The sequence below is a fragment of the Rutidosis leptorrhynchoides genome, chromosome 2 (genome assembly GCF_046630445.1).
Source record: "Rutidosis leptorrhynchoides isolate AG116_Rl617_1_P2 chromosome 2, CSIRO_AGI_Rlap_v1, whole genome shotgun sequence".
Lineage (NCBI taxonomy): Eukaryota > Viridiplantae > Streptophyta > Magnoliopsida > Asterales > Asteraceae > Rutidosis > Rutidosis leptorrhynchoides.
This window is the reverse complement of record NC_092334.1, coordinates 181,082,802-181,102,346: the sequence shown is the minus strand read 5'-3', so window position 1 is coordinate 181,102,346 and position 19,545 is coordinate 181,082,802. Positions and strand designations below refer to the sequence as shown.

Genomic DNA, 19,545 nt, shown 5'->3' with positions numbered 1-19,545 from the left:
TTCAATTTCGGCATAAGGATCGATGTGACCACCTAGTCCAGTGAATCTGTATTTACCTCGTCTACCGAAACCCCCACGAAAATTATGTTCTGACATCCCTGAATCTGAAACCAAATAGTGCAGGACCTGATGGTTTAATTGAACATAAAGAGAATAATTACAAGAATGGAATGAAATTTAATGTAAACACAAAAGCTCACTTCTTATTTTATTGAGCTGAATGAAAAATGATACATGAAAAACTTGGCATTTGTATTCTTTTTATACTAGCTGGAAAGGTCCTTATTAATTAAACAATCATAAATAACTAGGACTCTAGCTCTTCCACTTTCCAGCCATTACTTTCTAGCTCCCTCCTTTGCCAATTAAACTGGATCAGAAACCATTGAGCCCATGATCAGTTTGCAGCCCAACTAACAACCCATTCTGTAGTCCATTAACAACTAACGACCCATTCTGCAGCTGCTTATTCCTTCTCCTATAAACCTGACCATAGTGCCCATCAGTTGCACCTGCATCAGTAAATATATCTAAAACCTTCTAAATATAATTTACTAAGAAATAATAAAATAATAATGTAAATATATCTAAAACTTTCCAAATATAAGTAATTAAAATTTGTTTTCTTTAAAAAAATTGACACATCATCAATTTTTAAAACATAGGCTAATTAAGGCTGCCACATAGAATGTTTAAAATCTTATTTTATATAATGTATAGATAGATAGATAGATAGATAGATAGATAGATAGATAGATAGATAGAAATTTGATGATGCATCCTTTCACAATTCTTCGGCTATGTTACACGACACATGTCACTTTTACATTAATAATGATGATATTATAATTTCATAATCATAATTAAAATAAAAATTAATTATTATTATTATTATTATTATTATTTAATTAATATTAATAATTTTTTTATTTTTTTGAAAAGCCAAACTTTTATTAAAAAAATAAAGAGATACATACAGGTAGCCTTAAAGGCCTCATTTACATCCTATCGAAATCACTAAACATGATTTGAAACGAGAAAATGCTATACAAATGCAAATAAAGAAACTCGAGGGGTAGTGCCCAAGTAGGAAAATATGCTCATACTCAAAAAAGCCCACATGACTAGCATACAACTTGAAGATTCAAGCTGTGTAGAGAAAGAAATTGCAGTGCCGAAAATTTGGCGACAAAGCAAGATTAAAGCCACCCACTTAGATTCATAGCCATATAGACAATTAAGGATATGAGCAAAAAACCTACATTTTAACCAATTCCTTGTCTTGAATTAGCACTTAAAAGGAGGCTAATGGATCCATGAACCAGCTTAGCCATTCGAAACACACCTTCTTTGCACGACAATAAAAGTATAGAAGGTCCTCCAAACCTACGTCACGGACATCAATTTCTTCGAACGGAGATTTTAAACTACGCGTATAATCGTAGTCTCTCATTTGATTACGGAATCTACTTCCGTAATACACGTCCAAAGAGACGATCATCGACGAAACGGTTACCACTTTCGATGTATTTGATGTGTGTATGAGGTTAAAAATATATGAAATGTTAATTAATTATATATTTATGCTCTTATTTATAGAATCTGTATCAGGCTTTTTGCGGCGCATCAATTGCGGCGATGTATAATTGCGGGAAACAGGAACTAGCGGGAACTAGTTTGGAGGGAAAAATTAATCGCCAAAAACTGTTACGGCGACTATTTGCGGCGATGTCCCCAAAAGCATCACCGCAATTGCATACGGGCCCAAGGTTCAACATTTGACTAGAATTTGCCAGCAAAGAAAATAGAAAAAGAAAATACAGTAAATTTATTTGCGGCGAGCATCGCTGCAATTGTTCGTGGGTCCAATCCAGTTGGTCAAAAGTCTGAAAATTTTGTCGTTTAGTGGCTCTTTTGCGGCGAGATCAGATCTCCGCAAAAAACCTCCGTCGCCTGTACTCTTTTTTCTAGTAGTGTATATAACTTATTATCAACATAATTCCTAAAATTAAGAGATAGCCTTCAATTTGAAAATGCATAAATCTTGTGAGCTTTTACTTAGCATATTAATTTAAGATAATTTCTAAAATTAGTGGTATTAACTTTTTGACACGTTAAGGTGTGAATGAGTTTTTTTTATTTATTGCCGCTTTATTTTTCATTATATTTGAGCAACTTGTATGTTGTTAAAACACAGGTAAATTATTCACGTTTCAAAAACTCATCATAACTAACGTCAAACAATAAATCTTTTTAGTCTATTTTTCAACTTATATATCTATTGTCAACATTGTTATTATTATTTTTTTTTTTTTGGGTAAACGTCAAAATATATTAAAATTTAAAGACATACAAAGGCCGGATATACCCTAAGCCCAACAGAAAACAACAGGCCCAAATAAAGGAACCCGAAAACACAATCTACAAATGAAATCTATTAGCAATTACACTAAGCTTCCAAATATCCCCCACTCTATAAACATCATTCGATTTCTTTACCTTTAAAGAAACCAACTTCAATCTAATGTAATCCTGAATCACCTGAACCAAATTATCAATAGATCTTCTTCTATACTTGAAGATCCTGTAATTTCTTTCTTGCCACACGAAATACACACAGGCTGCAAACACAATTCTGTTCATGATATTCCAAATATTATTGGAATATGGATACTTGGCCAGACATTGCAGAATCCCAGAAAATTGATTAGGAAGACCCCTAAACAACAATTTATCTCTGAAAATCTTCCATACAGCACCACTATACTCACATAGAAAGAAAAGATGGTTTATAGAATCTGCAGTTTTATCACACAATGAGCATTTCATAACCTGTGCATGAAACCACTTTTGAATCCTATCTTGTGTGTTTAATATATTCAGCTTAGATAGCCAAAGAACAAAGGCCTGCTTAGGATCACATAGCTTGAACCAGATAACATGATGCCAATCCTTCACATCTTTATTCTTTCTAAAATCATACCAGACTTGATTTGAGGAGAATTGACTTTTTTGCCTGCATTATTAACCCAAACATAATCCTCCCTACCATTCACATTAATCAAGCATACATGAGGCTTAACCTTATCCCTCAAATTCATTAGAAATTTCCAGCCCCAACTATCACCTTCTCTACACTGAATGTCCCAAATACTTTTTCCTTTTAACTTGACTATATTGACCCATTTGCCCCACAATGAGTCTTTTTGGGTAATAATCCTCCACAAATTTTTAACAACTAAAGATTCATTCCACTCCCTAAGATTTTTAAGACCCAGTCCACCTTGATCTTTAGGAAAACACACATCATACCATGCAACTTTAGCTTTACCTTTTGCAGAATCACTTTGGCACCATAAAAAACCTTTAAGGAGTCTTTCTATCTCCTCAATTACACCACATGGTAAGATGTAAGCAGACATCCAATAAACCTGCATAGGGGCCAACACAGATGCTACTAATTGCAACCTACCAGCATAAGACAATTTTTTATTCTTCCAATTACCAACTTTATCTTTAACTTTGTCAATAAGACCTCTACAATCATTTTTACTCAATCTTTTGGATAGCAATGGCACCCCAAGATATTTCATAGGATGATAACCCACTGTAAAAGGAAGAACTTGAAGGATTTTATGTTGAATATCACCAGGAACACTACCAAAAAAGATAGTACCCTTGTTCAAATTAGGCAATAAACCTAATACTTTTCCAAACTCATCAAGCACCTGTTTAACAACCAACACAGACTGATCATCTCCATGACATAGAACAAAGAGATCATCTGCAAAGCATATGTGAGTCAAAGCCATTTGTTTGCATTTATAATGATATTTGAACCATTGTGTCTCTTGAATCTTCTTCTTCATAATCAGGTTAAAAACCTCCATAACAAGAGTGAAAAGATAAGGAGATATGGGATCTCCTTGCCTAAGACCCCTACCTCCTTTAAAAAAACCTTTAATCTCACCATTAATGCATACAGAAAATGATGAATTGGAAATACAAGCCATAATCCATTGAATCATTCTATCATGAAATCCAAATTGTTTCAATATATCAGCTAGAAACTTCCAATTGACAGTGTCATAAGCTTTTTGAATATCAATTTTTAAAACACACCTTCTAGCACCTTATGACCTGCCATAACCTTTTAAGACCTCCCGAGCAACCAAAATATTATCATGAATAGATCTCCCTGGAATAAATGCACTCTGGTTGCATTCAACTAACTTATTCAAACCACTTTTAATCCTTTTAGTGAGAATCTTACTAATGCACTTGTATAGAACATTGCAACAAGCAATTGGTCTAAATTCAGACACTTTATTAGGCACATCAACTTTAGGAATAAGAGCTATAAGTGTAGCATTTACCTCCCCCAACAACAGACCATTAGCAAAAAACTCCTTAATAGCATCACATATATCCTTTCCTACAATCCCCCAAGCCTTTTTGAAGAACATAGAAGAATAGTCATCTGGTCCAGAAGCTTTATTTACATCAATATCAAATATAGCCTCTTTGATTTCATCATCATTAACAGGTTTAATCATGGCTTCAGCTTCTTCAGCACTCAGCTTACTAGAAAATATATCACCCAAGCTATCAACAGGATCACAGCTACAAGAATCACCCAAAAACTTCTGGAAATGCTTAACAAATTGCTCATGAACTTGCTCACCATAGTATCTAGAACCATTTTCATCACAAATACTATCTACTCTGCACTTTTGAGCTCTATACTTTAGAATACTATGAAAGAATTTTGTATTCTTATCTCCTTCTGTAAGCCAGTGAATTTTAGCTTTTTGTTGTAAAACAATTAGCTCTTCATGTTTAGCTTTCTCATAATCCAGTAACACTTCTGTGGCTTCTGCTTTTAGATCCTGATTATGAGGGTTTTGGTCAACATGAACTTGACATCTTTTCAATTTACTCCTCAAGTCTGCAACTCTAGTAAACACATTTCCTTTAGACCAGTTGAGCTGCTTCAGATCTCTTTTAAGTCTTTTCAATTTGGTAACCACTTGAAACATTTTATGACCAATCACACTAACATTCCACCCTTTTTCAACAACTGAAAGAAACTCATCCATCTCGGCTACATGATTCATAAATCTAAATGCTTTTTTCATTTTATTAAGACCTTTAGGTATGGTGATAATAGCAGGGCTATGATCAAACACCATGTAAGGAAGAAAAGTACCACACACATTTGGGAACCTTGAAATGATCTCCTCATTGCACATTATTCTATCCAATTTTTTCAAAGTCCCACACTTAGGATTTTTTAAGGAATTTGTCCATGTAAAAAAACATCCAGAACAGCCCAAGTCATCCACTTCAATATTATTGATAAGGTTATTAAATTCATTCATCTCATCAGTGTTATGAGAACCGCCAGAGCTATGTTCAGCAATACTTCTAGTAACATTAAAATCACCCATAACAATCCATGGGTGCCCATGTGTAATGGCTGACTGAGCAATGAGATCCTTCCATAAGGCTTGCCTTTCCCTCCCACTGTTACTAGCATAAACAAAACTACAATACACCTTAATCTTATGGTCTATAGTTTCAATGAGACTAAATATTACTTGTCTTGTGACTTGTAAGACCATCAGATTAACCATGTTATGATTCCATCCTAATATAATTCTACAACTATTAGGACTTAATGCACTATTAGAAACCCAACTCCACTGATGAAATACATTATTACCAACTTTATTAACATTCTCTGGTTTGAGATGAGTCTCCAAAATATCACAGACATACATTTTTTCTTCACTAATAAACTTTTTTACTTCATCCTGCTTATCAGTGTGACACATACCTCTTATGTTCCAACTAGCAATTTTAAAATCCATGAAGTGTTAGTACTTTTCATCCAGAATACCTGGGCTCTTACCATTCAATTCATTAGCACTCACACTATTTTGTTCATATACCCCATCTGCCATAACATCCTCATCACTATCTGTAAGGACAGCATACTTGTTCATACTCTGTCTTAAACTATTACTAGCTTTCTCATTCATCCTCCATTTCTTTTTAGGGCTTGAAACATTACCTTCCACCTTTTTAGGAACATAAATCTGCTTAGCCTTCTCCATTTTTTTTCCTTCAGCCCTAACATTATTCTTCTTATTATTAACTAACACAAAGCCCATGTTATCCTTTGTAGTATTCTGTTCCTTCTGCTCTATCTCAGCTTGAGTTCTAGGCCTAATCTTGCATACATCATGATTATGACCAAAAACTGCACAGTGTGAACAAAGGGCAGGCTTCCAATCATAATCAATCTTAACCTTTTTAATACCCTTGGTAACCTGCATCTTGTCTTTGTAATGAATATCAATATTCTCTTGATAACCCTTAGATGCTTCAATTTCTACCATCACTCTTGCAAAACCAGCTCTACCAACTCCTTTGTGACACATATTAGCAGTCATATTATCCATAACTAAAGGCTTGCCTAGCTTACTTGCAATAGTGCTTATCCCTTTAGTACTCCAAGCCTCAAGAGGAACATTAGACATTTTGACCCAAACAGGAATGGATTTAGGCTCAACTTTTTCAATATTAATATCAGGGTTCCATTTAGCCACAAATAAAGGTTTTCCATTCACTATCCATGGCCCCTGCTCAATAACATTGTTCATACCTTCAACAGATCTAAACTTAAAGTAACAGATATGCTTATCATCCATAATAATTTCTTTTATACCAAATTTATTCCACATTTTCCTGAGGTTAAATTGAAGCATACCATAAGACATACTTCCACCTATGATATATCCATAGGAAGTTGTATTCCAACGACTGCAACCTTCTTCTACAAGAACCTCATCAAACACAACAATTTCATTACCATCCTCTTCAACTAATGGAACATAGCACAATTTTCTATCCAAAGCATTATCTGTAACCTTAGCATATGACAATTTATCCCTAATTCCCTCAGAATTATTCACACTACTATTAGCCTTATCCACTGAAGTATCATTATCTACATTCACTGTAATAGCAATAGGAGATTTTACCTTATCAGATGCCTTCAGTGGAGGAAAATTAAGCTCAATATTGTTCAGATCAGTAGCATCAGTATTCTTCTCTCCAGTTAATTGCTCTTCAACATCCAAGTAATCAGTCGACACACTGATCGTATCATCTTCATGACAGTTCACACCTTCGTTACCCTTTGATTTCATATTATGAATCGAATTCTGATATTTTTGTGGAATTTTTGTTTTTCTCTTAGATTTACGATTGGGAGACATGAATAGACCGTAAAAACAAACAGAATACAGTGAAGATAATGAATCTATGCACAGATCCGATCAGATCGGTGTATTGAGATGAAGAAATCAGTACAAATTGAACGAATTAGGGAAAAATTAGCATTTGACCGCCAAAATCGCCTAATCGACTAGAGAGAGAAAATTTAACATTGTTATTAATATGTCTTTAAAAATAAATTTGTAAACTGACCCGTGATTTCAGGGTCATTCAATTATGTAAACAATGAAATGAGTATATGAGTAATATTATACATACATATACATATATACATATATTACGTATATATTGATATCAACTTTTTTGAAACACTCGAGTATCTATCTATCAATACTAAATACGGAGTAGCATATCAACCACGGACCATCGTCTATATAAAGTCTAACATCATTTTAATTTTTTTTAACCAAATCTCTATCATTAAAAAACAAGGAAAAAAGGTTAAATTAAGATGCTTCTTTATATTATTATTCTCTTTCTGCTTACATTCTCTTGTACAATGAGTACGAGCTACGACATATCAAAGCCAGAATGCCCAAACCAATGTGGAAATGTAACAGTTCCATACCCTTTCGGTATCGGAAAAGATAGTAGTTGTTCCTTAGACGATTCATTTTACGTGACTTGCAACACGACATTTCAACCTGCACAGTTGTTCCTCGGCAACGGCGACCTCAGAATACACGACATTGCTGACACAGACTTTCGCATCTTCACCCGCTTGTCATACAGCTGTTACAACAAGACAGGTGGTTTAGATGTAAATTCTGGGTGGTGGTTTAGCTTAAAACAATTCACTTTTTCAGAAAAGAACAAGTTCACTGTCGTTGGGTGTGACGATTATGCATTGATCACAGGGGAAAACAATAAGAAATATTCTAGCGGTTGTATTGGATTATGTAGCAAACCACTTGAAGTACCTGACGGCAAGTGCACGGGAGAAGGGTGTTGTCAGACATCTATAGCCAAAGGTCTCAGCTATTACTCTGTTAGTCTTGGAAGCTATCGAAATCATACAGATGTTTGGCCCTTTAACTCATGTGGCTATGCGTTTCTTGCTGAAGAAGGAAGTTTTCAGTTTCGAGGTATCAATGATTCATCTAACTTTACAAAGTTTTTGGAAAGGTCAGAGTCTACTCTCGTTGCTGCGATAGATTGGGTAATTTTATCGGGGAAAAGGGGTTCTGCATGCGGAGACAATAGTAACAGCTATGATGTAGATGGTGGCGGCTATCGTTGTAGCTGCAAAGATGGTTACGAGGGTAACCCGTATATAGGCTGCCAAGGTATGTTTCCGAGTTATGTCCAAAGTCAGTTAAGATTTAACTTCAATTTTTTTAACATACAAATTATCAGCTCAATAGTTCAAGTAAAACTAAGGTGCTAGTTTGTTTTCATGTCTGCAGAACTTATTATATCTTATTGTCTTTATTTTTTTATTTTTTTTTTTAAAAAGCAAGATGATATATAAAAACTAAAAGCACATAAGAGTACAAACACGAAAAAGGGGCAACACTAAAACCCCAAAACACGAAAAAAAAAAAGAAAAAAAGAGACTAAGCATATAGGAGATGAGATGCAAAGAGAGTAACCCAAAAACTAAACTAAATCAACTCGAGATACACGACCGGATTTGAGAGCCACGTTAGCCAATCTAACTTTCGTCCTTTTAATTTACGAGAGATCCAATCAAAAGATTTCACTTCTATATTGTTTAGAATCACCGGGGCACTCCAACCTGTGTTTTGAAAAGTCGTTATGTTCTGGTTTTTCCAAATTGAATAAGCACACACCCATTCAACGGCATTTCACACCTAACGTTGACATCCTACATGTAGATTTACCTCGAAGTATATCACTAAAGTTTAGATTCAAACAATCCCCTAGCTTCCACCACTTGAAAACCCGACACCATACATCTGAGGCATGTTTACATTGCAATAAGGAGTGCTTCACCGATTCAATGTCTTATGTCTTTTTAGCTGCAGACATTTTTACGGCAGACAGTTTTTCTAAATACATAAGATAAAATAATGTCTTATTATGTCTCTAGACTCGTAGACTTAGAAATGTGCTTCTAAGTGGTGCATATAGATTAAGTTATTTTGCAGATATAAAAAAAACAGTTTTCACTATTAAGTATACAGACTTTCAGACCATATCTTCTTTACAAATATGCTGTTCAGATCAAAACATATTAAAAAACAAATACTTAACCTATTTGAAATATCTGTCAATTAGATCTTTGATGTTTGGAAAGAAAAATCATTTAATTTGTTATATATGTTGATGTTGAATATACTAGCTAGTTTGACGACCCAATTACCTATATGTGAATATGTGATGGTTTTTATTTAGTTGGAAAAGTGTATACATATTTACAAATCTTATTCCCATTGTTATTATGCTACTATGCCTTTAACCTATATATTCTCTCTTCTCTATATATTCTCTCTTCTCTGTGACTTTTCTTCCAAATTAAATTTATCTATAATATAATATAATATTTAATTTTCATTTATTTACTTAATTAAATTAAATACTCCCTAATTCTTTGTCGTCTCTGTATTTATTTATACTCCGTAATAAATAAATATACTTCAAATTAACTTCAAAACTTAACAATACCCAAGTTGCCTCAATCATGGAATTAACAACCTGGGTGATTAGACAAAAATATCATATAATATCAATACACATACACAAACTTTCGGACTATATTTAAGCTATTGATATATATATTTTAGTTCTATTTCACTCAGCTAATTTTATGTAGCAATAATTAAGTATAAGATATGGTTATCCATGTTAAATTTTCATATCGGGTTAGGTTGAGACCCATTTTTAGTTTTTAGTTTTCATTCACGTTCCGGATTTCAATTTTCAGATAAAGCGAAACGTAAACGTAAACCACGAAACTTAACCCGCGCGACAAGTAAACTTAACCCGCGCGACAAGTAAACGTAACCCGCGATAAGTAAACGCAACCCGCGATACGCAGCCCCCCGGAGTCGTGAAAAGCGAAAAAGAAACGAGAAACTAAAAAATAAAATTAGATATGTAATCGATGTTTGTTGTAGGGGCGGAACGTGAGTTTTTTATTAGGGAGGTCAAAATGAATACGTAAAATAAATAAATAAATAAATAAATATAGTACACTACAAAATGAAAGGTAAAGGTTATTCTGGATAAAAATAAAAGGATGTAAATATTTTAGGGAGACCCATTGAGCTTTAAAAGTTCTTAGCCCATGAAATATTTTAAAAATTACTCTAATTGCCCGAAAATATGGGGAGGCCATGGCCCTCTTGGGTCTCTATAAGGTTACGCCCTTGGTACTTTGTTGCGTTTCTTTCATTTATGATTTTGTTTCTTTTATATGTTTTGCATGTTTTGTGATATTTGTATTGTTATCCACGAAGGTCTGGAATTCAATGTAAAAATGAATTATAAATTCGTAGTGTATTGTATTTGAGGCTGATCATCCCATGGCCCTCTTGGGTCTCTATAAGGTTACGCCCTTGGTACTTTGTTGCGTTTCTTTCATTTATGATTTTGTTTCTTTTATATGTGTTGCATGTTTTGTGATATTTGTATTGTTATCCACAAAGGTCTGGAATTCAATGTAAAAATGAATTATAAATTCGTAGTGTATTGTATTTGAGGCTGATCATGTGAAGCATGTAAATTGTCATTGTTATTGTCAATTGTCAATATAACCAAGTGCTGTTTATTGTCAACTTTAGCATATTGTCTTCATATTAAAAATATAATATTGTTTTTTTAAAAAGAAACCGTAGTCAACTTAATACAGAGTAGTTAAAAGTTGTGAAGAGAATATATAAAATAGAAAAATTGTAAAAGGTGAGAGACAAGCATACATTAGGAAGAATGTTTATAAAATGGAATTTAAAACTTATGAAAATTTGATTCTATCATTTTATGCCGTATAATTTATTAATTTTTTATTTTTCAGTTTTTTTTATTTTTTTTCAATTTATAGGTCAAATATCCTTTTTGAAGCAATAATTTTCTCTACTCTTGGGAGTGTTTTACTTCGGATGGAGAAATGATTTTTCTATATTCTAAGATAGGGAAATGATTGTCTACATCTCACATCTCCCATACATCGCCTAAGTGAGATTGAGTTATGTTGTTGTTTATAAAATGGTATGTACTTTCACATTCCTAAAAAAAGGTACCAAAAGGTGAAAAAAAAAACTCTGAAAGAATTAAACTTTAATATTCATTGTTCTTTCTTTTTTGAACGGCGCGTTTAGGAGTTACTGACGGGGTCCGAACGCGATGTCGGAACCCACATACCCGATCATTTTTTAATGATTAATTCTCATTGATTGAAAACTAATTACAAAAGGAATTGAAGTAACGTCGATTACAAAGATCAATTCTATTTATAGCTAGAACAACTTAGACGCTCCCCAATTCTGGAATAAAAGAAATAATAGATTAACAAAGAAGTTACCAACTGCACCCCTGAACTTTGACAATATAACAGATAACCCTTATAGTTCACTAGACCAGTATTTGACCATTACTGAATCGTTGACTTGTTCTTATTACAAAGATCAATTCTATTTATAGCTAGAACAACTAAGACGCTCCCCAATTCTGGAATAAAAGAAATAATAGATTAACAAAGAAGTTACCAACTGCACCCCTGAACTTTGACAATATAACAGATAACCCTTATAGTTCACTAGACCAGTATTTGACCATTACTGAATCGTTGACTTGTTCTTTATGTAGGCCCCCTTGACTCTCCTAACGTGGAGCTAAGTGATTTCGTAACCTTTTCATTGTTTAGTAGAATGAAGGCTATGCGCCGAGAGACTCTTTTCTATTAGCCTATGCATGAATATAACCCATTATGCTTCACACTCTCCACCTTTATAGAAGGTCAACAAGTTACAATTGACTAATCTCCTCTAATCTTCAAAATTCTCAAAACATTTTACATATATATCAATTGGTAAGCATAAGATATCTGCTGCATTTTCAGAAATCAATCTTTTTAACAGCTACATCACCTGCACTAATCGCATCTCTGATGAAGTGCATCTTGACACTAATATGCTTAGTACGTTCATGATATACTTGATTCTTAGACAACAGCAATGCACTTTGACTATCACAGTATACTATAGGTTGCTCCAAGTTTATACCCAACCCAATTACCAACCCCTTAAGCCACATCGACTCTTTTAATGCTTCTGTCAAAGCAATATATTCAGCTTCAGTAGTAGACAGAGCTACCACATGTTGAAGACTAGCTTTCTAGGTGACAGCGGAACCAAATATTGTAAGAACATATCGACTTATGGACCTACCTTTGTCTATCTTTGGAAAATTTTGAGTCTGCATACCCTTCAATACCACTATTCAGACTACTATGACTACCATATACCAGACCAAAGTCTACTATACCACGCAAATACCTAATACACAACAACAATAACAAAATTCAATCCGCATATGCGACGTATAAGAGGTGAGATGTAAACAATTCTTCCTTTATCCTAGAATAAAGAGAAGTCATTTCTTAAAACACTTTCAATAGTAGACAAAGTCCTCCCTCTCAATATTCTATGGATTGAAAGATTGCTTCCAAGAGGATCTCCGGCCTATAAGTAGGAAAAATTTTAGAAAGTAAAAATAAAATATATAAAAATAAAACTAATTAAAAATGAAACGCCATGAAAATGGTATAATTAAATTTTCATGAGTTTTAATTCTTGTTTGGAATTCAATTTAGACTCTAAGCGACAGTCAAGTCATCAATAAATCGACGCTTGCTGTTGACTCGATTAATAGAGTCAAACCACTCAAATACCTATGTATCTACTTTATAGCCTCCCAATGTTTCTTTTAAGGACATGATAAGTATGTGCTAACCATATTAACTGCATAGGCAAGATTAAGTCTAGTGCAAACCATTAAGTACATTAGAATACCTACTACATTAGTATAAGGTATTTTGGCTATTTCTTTCTCCTCATCTGCTGTTTTTGGAGAAGCCAAAGTAGACATCTTAAAATACTGATCCAAAGATGTTTTCACACTTTCGCACTTCAACATGTTATAGTTCTTTATTTAAGAACTTTTCTTGCATAACCACTTTGAGACAACTTGATTTGTTTTAGACTCCTGTGGATTTTCCATGCCTAAAATCTTCCTGACATCACATAACTCATTCATATCAAATTCACTATTTAGCGTATTCTTAGTCTCTATTATTACTGCTTTATCCTTGCAGACCAACAACATATGATCAACATATAGCAAAAGATATATGAACATGCCTTTCTCATACTCTTTAAAGTATACACCACTGTCATAGTTGCTTTTATTAGAACCATACGTTGATCAAACCTCTTGTATCATTTCCTTTTCCTTCAAAATATACAAAGATTTTTGAAAGTAAACACACCTTCTTCTCCATTCCAGCAATAAGAAAACCTTTAGGCTTTGCCACGTAGATCTTATCATCTAGATCCCCATGTGGGAAGGGTGGGTAGGTGGGTAGGTTGGTAGGTAGGTGTGTAAAAATTCGTACAAAAAATGTAATTTGCAGTTCATTTTGGTATGTAAATAGCGATACTAAAAAAATAGGAATAGTCTAATAATTATTTAAGAGCCCAAGGTGTTGACAAATTTTAAAAATTGTGTATTGCACGGTGGGTAAAATAATAGTGCAAAATTAATTGATTTTTTCAAACAATTATTCTTTTGAGTTTAAGAGCCTGTGGTGTTAAATTTTAAAAGTTCTTTTGAGTTTAAAAGCCCGTGGCGTTAATAAAATTTAAAAGTGGTTTTGGTGGTGTTATTAACTTAATATCTACAATTTTTTATCTCTCCATTAATATCTTTTTAATTATATGTAAATTATATACTACGTAATTTTTAGAGAAAATATAAGTACATTGAAAAAATCAGTTAATTTTGCACTATTAGTTTATCCACCGAACAAAGCACGGTGTGTAAAAATTCGTACAAAAAATGTAATTTGCAGTTCATTTTGGTATGTAAATAACGATACTAAAAAAATAGGAATAGTCTAATAATTATTTAAGAGCCCAAGGTGTTGACAAATTTTAAAAATTGTGTATTGCACGGTGGGTAAAATAATCGTGCAAAATTAATTTATTTTTTCAAACAATTATTCTTTTTAGTTTAAGAGCCTGTGGTGTTAAATTTTAAAAGTTCTTTTGAGTTTAAAAGCCTATGGCGTTGATAAAATTTAAAAATGGTTTTGGTGGTGTTATTAACTTAATATCTACAATTTTTTTTATCTCTCCATTAATATCTTTTTAATTATATGTAAATTATATACTGCGTAATTTTTAGAGAAAATATAAGTACATTGAAAAAATCAGTTAATTTTGCACTATTAGTTTATCCACCGAACAAAGCACGGGCTCTAAAACCTATTACAGCAAAACTGCAAAGTAATTTTTAACTATTTTTTAACTATTTTTTAACTACTTTATAATGCACGGGTTCCATACACTAACTAATTTATAAAGTGTTACAATTTAATAATTTTATCAATTATTATCATTTTATTAAAAATATAAGCTCTAAAAAAGTTGATTAAAAAGTTGATATATCAAAAAGTTAAGTGTCTATCATCACTTTTGATTCATGCATGCATGTTCATTGCTTGATTCTCATATATTTTTAACCATGGTGAATTGTAAATAAAAAAATTTAGGCATTCTTATTCTTTAGTATCGCTATTTACATATCTATATGAACTGCAATCTAAATTTTTTTGCACAATTTTTTTACACGATTTTTTACACACATGTGTGTTGCACGGGCTATATATATATATATATATATATATATATATATATATATATATATATATATATATATATATATATATATATATATATATATATATATATTTTGTTAACTAGAAGAACAACTATAGCACCCTTGACTTTACCATTTTCCATTGAAGTGACTATACCAGCGCCTTTTACCTTACAAGAGCTATCATCACTAAGCATAATAGATTCATGACTCACTTCTTGATAGTCTAGCAAAAATTCTTTACAAAGTGTCATATGATAGGAGCAACCAGAATCCATCACCCAATTTCTGGTTGATTTTGTACTTGAAACAACTAATACCTCAAAACTTTCATACCCTTCGGAAGAAGAATCAACAACATGAGCTTCTTTATTGACTTTATAGATGAATCACCTTTTTTTTCTTATCAGAATTCCTTTCAGGACAATCCTTCTTCGGATGACCATCTTGATGGTTTATAAAGCATATATTGGTTTAATCCTTGACTTTGACCTAGCATTACTCTTCTGCTTATAATCTCTACCCTAGCGGTACGAAAAAGAGGTCGTGATGATATCATCTACGACTGATCTCCCTTTAACAACCCATCACTGGATTCTTTTTTAGATGACTTCTTTTCTTTAATGCTTTAGAGTTTATGGCTTTTAGAACTTCTTCCATAGTCAATGTTTCTTTGTCGTACATCAAAATGTCAACAAAATTCTCATATGATTCTGGTAAAGAGGTAAGAAAGATTATAACACTATCTTCTTCATCCACCTCCACCCCAATATTCTCTAATCAAGAATAATTCGATTAAACTCATCATCATGATCTTCCACTGACTTACCAGACCCTATTTGAAATGTTACATTCGTTTCTAATATAATCTGTTTGTTAATGAATGTGTCATGTATAAGCTTTACAATTTTAACCACAAACCTGTAGCAGTAACTTCTTTGGAAACCTCCATATAAGACACTAGATAATCGTACTATGAGATTTTTCAAGCATTTCCTTCTTTTTCTCATCTGTTAACCTTGCAGGCAAACTGTCTTTTCCTGTCTTTTCCTTCAAGTGCAGCAGCAACACCCCTATGTACAAGAAATGCTCTCATCTTTAACCTTCATAACCCAAAATAATTCTTACCATCGAATTTCTCTAAATCAAACTTAGTCATCGTGATTTTTCACAGATCAATTTCAACTTCAAACCAAAATTAATCAAAAGCCTCCTTTCTTCGATTATGAACCATAACGCAAGCTCTGATACCAATTTATGATAACAAAGAAAAGAATGAAAGAATTTAACTTTAAATGATTGAATTCTCATTGATTGAAAACTATTACAAAAGGAATTGATAACATCGATTACAAAGATCAATTCTATTTATAGCTAGAAAGATGCTCCCCCAATTATGGAATAACTGAAATAACATAATACTCCATTCGTCCCTATATTATTGTCCAGTATTCTATTTTATGATGTCCTAAATTAATTGTCCACTTCCTTAAATACAAAAGAATAAGAACATTAAGTTCTATTATTCCCTTAATATATGTGGATAGAATTAAAGGAGAGAGAAAGTAAGGGTAAAACTGGAAAGTAAACCGAAAGTACGGTACTTTTATGATATTTTTTTAAACTGTGTATTTTTTGTCTGGTGATAATTAAATAGGGACGGAGGGAGTAACATAGAAGTTACTAACAGCACCCCTGACTTGACAATATAACAGAACAACCACTTAGTTCACTTAACCAGTATTTGACCATAATTAAATATCGTTGACTTGAATATAACCCATAATACTTCACACATCATTTGTAGATATCAATGAATGTGATCATTTGGAGAAGTTCCCTTGCAACGGAACTTGTTTTAATACTAATGGGAGCTACAAGTGCAAATGTAAAGACGGGTATTCTGGTGATGGCAAAAATAAGGATGGTTGCCAACGTAAATCATTCCCCGTACTCCAATTTTCATTAGGTACGTAATCCCTTCTTTTCTTTGAGTCCTGGGATATAGGAATTCATTACATGAGATTTTAAGTGCCTTATTCATATCGATTTAATGTAATCAATGGTAATTTTCCCATAAAACATATAGGTTTTGGGTTTGCATTCCTCGTAGTAATGATTGGATCATGTATCATTTACTATACGACCAAGAAAAGGAAGCTACTTTTGAAAAGACAAAAACTCTTTGAGCAAAATGGCGGTCTGTTATTGCAAGATAAACTGAAAACCAATAGTGGTCATGCTTCCATGAAAATTTTCCGAGTTAAAGACCTCGAAGAAGCGACCGATAATTATGCAGAAAAAAATATTATTGGAAAAGGATATAATGGCACTGTGTACAAAGGAATACTAGTAGATAAGCGCATAGTAGCAATCAAAAAGTCTCAAAGATTAGATGAAGAACAAAGGGAGCAATTTATTAATGAAATGATAATTCTTACACAAATTAATCACCATAACGTCGTGCAACTTTTGGGATGTTGTTTGGAGACTGATGTTCCATTGCTAGCTTATGAATTTATTTCTAATGACACTCTTTATCATCATATTCAAGATAAAGCAAGTGATACAGAGAGATTATCATGGAATAGTCGTTTAAGGATAGCACATGAATCGGCTGGTGCACTTTCTTACCTTCACACGGAAGCTCGAATGCCCATCATACATAGAGATGTGAAGTCCACTAACATTTTGTTGGATGACAATTACACCGCAAAAATTGCAGATTTTGGTGCCTCAAGGTTTGTCCCATTAGGTCATAGTCTAGTCCCTACGCTAGTTCAAGGGACGTTTGGTTACTTGGATCCTGAATATTTCCATACAGGTGTACTTACAGTTAAGAGTGATGTGTATAGCTTTGGTGTAGTTCTTGTAGAACTCTTAACAGGGGAAAAGCCCATTAGTACTGAAAGATCTCCAGAAGAAGATAGAACTCTAGCAATGTATTTTGAGAAGGCTAAAAAGGAAAACCGATTGTTTGAGATTGTTGATCATGACGTCGTAAAAGAGGCATCTAAGGAGCAAATAATAGCAACATGTGACTTGGTATACATGTGCCTTAACCAAGTAGGTGTGAGCCGACCAAGCATGAGAGAAGTGACCAATGAGCTTGAAAGAATAATTAGAATAGCATCTTAATGATTGAAAGTCAAGATATGAATCGTTATCGTGTACCTCTAATACCTAATAGTGATATTTATGGTCTTATAATTCAAGTAGCACCACCTCAATCAAAGAAATGATGATCGAGTTACAAAGTCCGCGTTAAAAATATTAGGAATGAATAAAATCTTTTAGATAAATTTTATAATGTCTGTATTTTATTTTTGTGTATGTATGTACCATCTCAAAATGTACTTTACATTTCCTTATATTTATAAGAATGATAATTTTGTGTGTCCTTTAATATATACAGCTATGCATATATCGATCCTAACAAAACAATTCCACAATTTATGGGGTTGACTTTACAAAACTTATCTATTCTATACATAGCCAAATATTCTATACAAATATATAATCATAACTTTGGTAACAAGATATTGTAACACCCCATTTTTCAGTTACGCTTTTTTTTGAACGTATTCGAAATACGAGGCATGTAATGTGACAACCCGAAAATTTTCGATCAAATTTAAACTTTATCTTTACATTTTCCGACACGATAAGTAAAGTTTGTTAAGTTAAATCTCAAGAATTTTAAACTGTGATCATACATTCAATTAACCCCGACCAAGTTCCGACGATTCACGATTATATATATATATATATATATATATATATATATATATATATATATATATATATATATATATATTGTGATGACCCAGGAATTTTCGATCAAATTTAAACTTAAAACTTTATATGATTTCGACACGATAAGCAAAGTCTATTAAGTTGAGTGTCAAAGATTTTGAACTATTTCTATGAATGTAATTAACCTTCGACTGTTCTCGACGATTCACGAACCATTATTTGTAACTAAATGTGTATATATAATTAGAAAATTTTAAAATATAAACGTTAGAAATAAATATGTAAATGAAATGCAGAATAATTAAGTGTAACTTAAAATGAGTCTACAAAACTAACTATGATTCTAAATATAAATTGTATTATATGTATATTGTAATAGATATACATATATAGTGTGTAAATATTCAAAAATATATTTTATAATTAGTAAACATTGCATATATAATGAAATGTAAAATTTAGATATTAAAATATAATTACCAGTTTAATTATAGTTGTTACGTTATTATAACAGTTGTTATCATTGCTAGTATTAATAATATATGTACAGTTATTATCATTAATGAAAATTGTTACATTTAATTTGATTAATATTATTGTTATTATTAATAATATTAGTGTAATTAGTATTATTGTTAATAACAA

General features: G+C 32.5%; 2 protein-coding genes across 2 annotated transcripts; one reads left to right on the top strand and one right to left on the bottom strand.

The window, feature by feature from the left end:
* Positions 1–1,607: 1,607 nt before the first annotated feature.
* LOC139888459 (uncharacterized) lies at positions 1,608–4,013 on the bottom strand. Its single transcript, XM_071871467.1, has 4 exons — positions 2,984–4,013; positions 2,500–2,798; positions 2,354–2,421; positions 1,608–1,782 (listed from the first exon to the last, which is right to left on the bottom strand). Exons 1-4 carry the CDS (start codon positions 4,011–4,013, stop codon positions 1,608–1,610), a joined length of 1,572 nt encoding a protein of 523 aa, XP_071727568.1.
* A 3,716-nt stretch (positions 4,014–7,729) lies between these two features.
* Positions 7,730–18,536, top strand: LOC139891594 (wall-associated receptor kinase 2-like). The gene is made up of 3 exons (XM_071874569.1): positions 7,730–8,591; positions 16,952–17,113; positions 17,234–18,536. The coding sequence occupies exons 1-3, from the start codon at positions 7,757–7,759 to the stop codon at positions 18,280–18,282; spliced, it is 2,046 nt and encodes a 681-aa protein (XP_071730670.1). The 5' UTR covers positions 7,730–7,756; the 3' UTR covers positions 18,283–18,536.
* Positions 18,537–19,545: the final 1,009 nt, after the last annotated feature.

What these genes read in the sequence shown, in the direction of transcription:
- LOC139888459 (XM_071871467.1), bottom strand. Translation starts at nt 4,013, where the DNA reads ATGGCTTGTATTTCCAATTCATCATTTTCTGTATGCATTAATGGTGAG. An exon ending in TTCTCCTCAAATCAAGTCTG is followed by an intron (nt 2,799 to 2,983) that starts GTATGATTTTAG and finishes ATAAAACTGCAG; the next exon opens with ATTCTATAAACCATCTTTTC. An exon ending in TGAAGTTGGTTTCTTTAAAG is followed by an intron (nt 2,422 to 2,499) that starts GTAAAGAAATCG and finishes TTTCATTTGTAG; the next exon opens with ATTGTGTTTTCGGGTTCCTT.
- LOC139891594 (XM_071874569.1), top strand. Translation starts at nt 7,757, where the DNA reads ATGCTTCTTTATATTATTATTCTCTTTCTGCTTACATTCTCTTGTACA. An exon ending in CCCGTATATAGGCTGCCAAG is followed by an intron (nt 8,592 to 16,951) that starts GTATGTTTCCGA and finishes CATCATTTGTAG; the next exon opens with ATATCAATGAATGTGATCAT. An exon ending in CGTACTCCAATTTTCATTAG is followed by an intron (nt 17,114 to 17,233) that starts GTACGTAATCCC and finishes TAAAACATATAG; the next exon opens with GTTTTGGGTTTGCATTCCTC.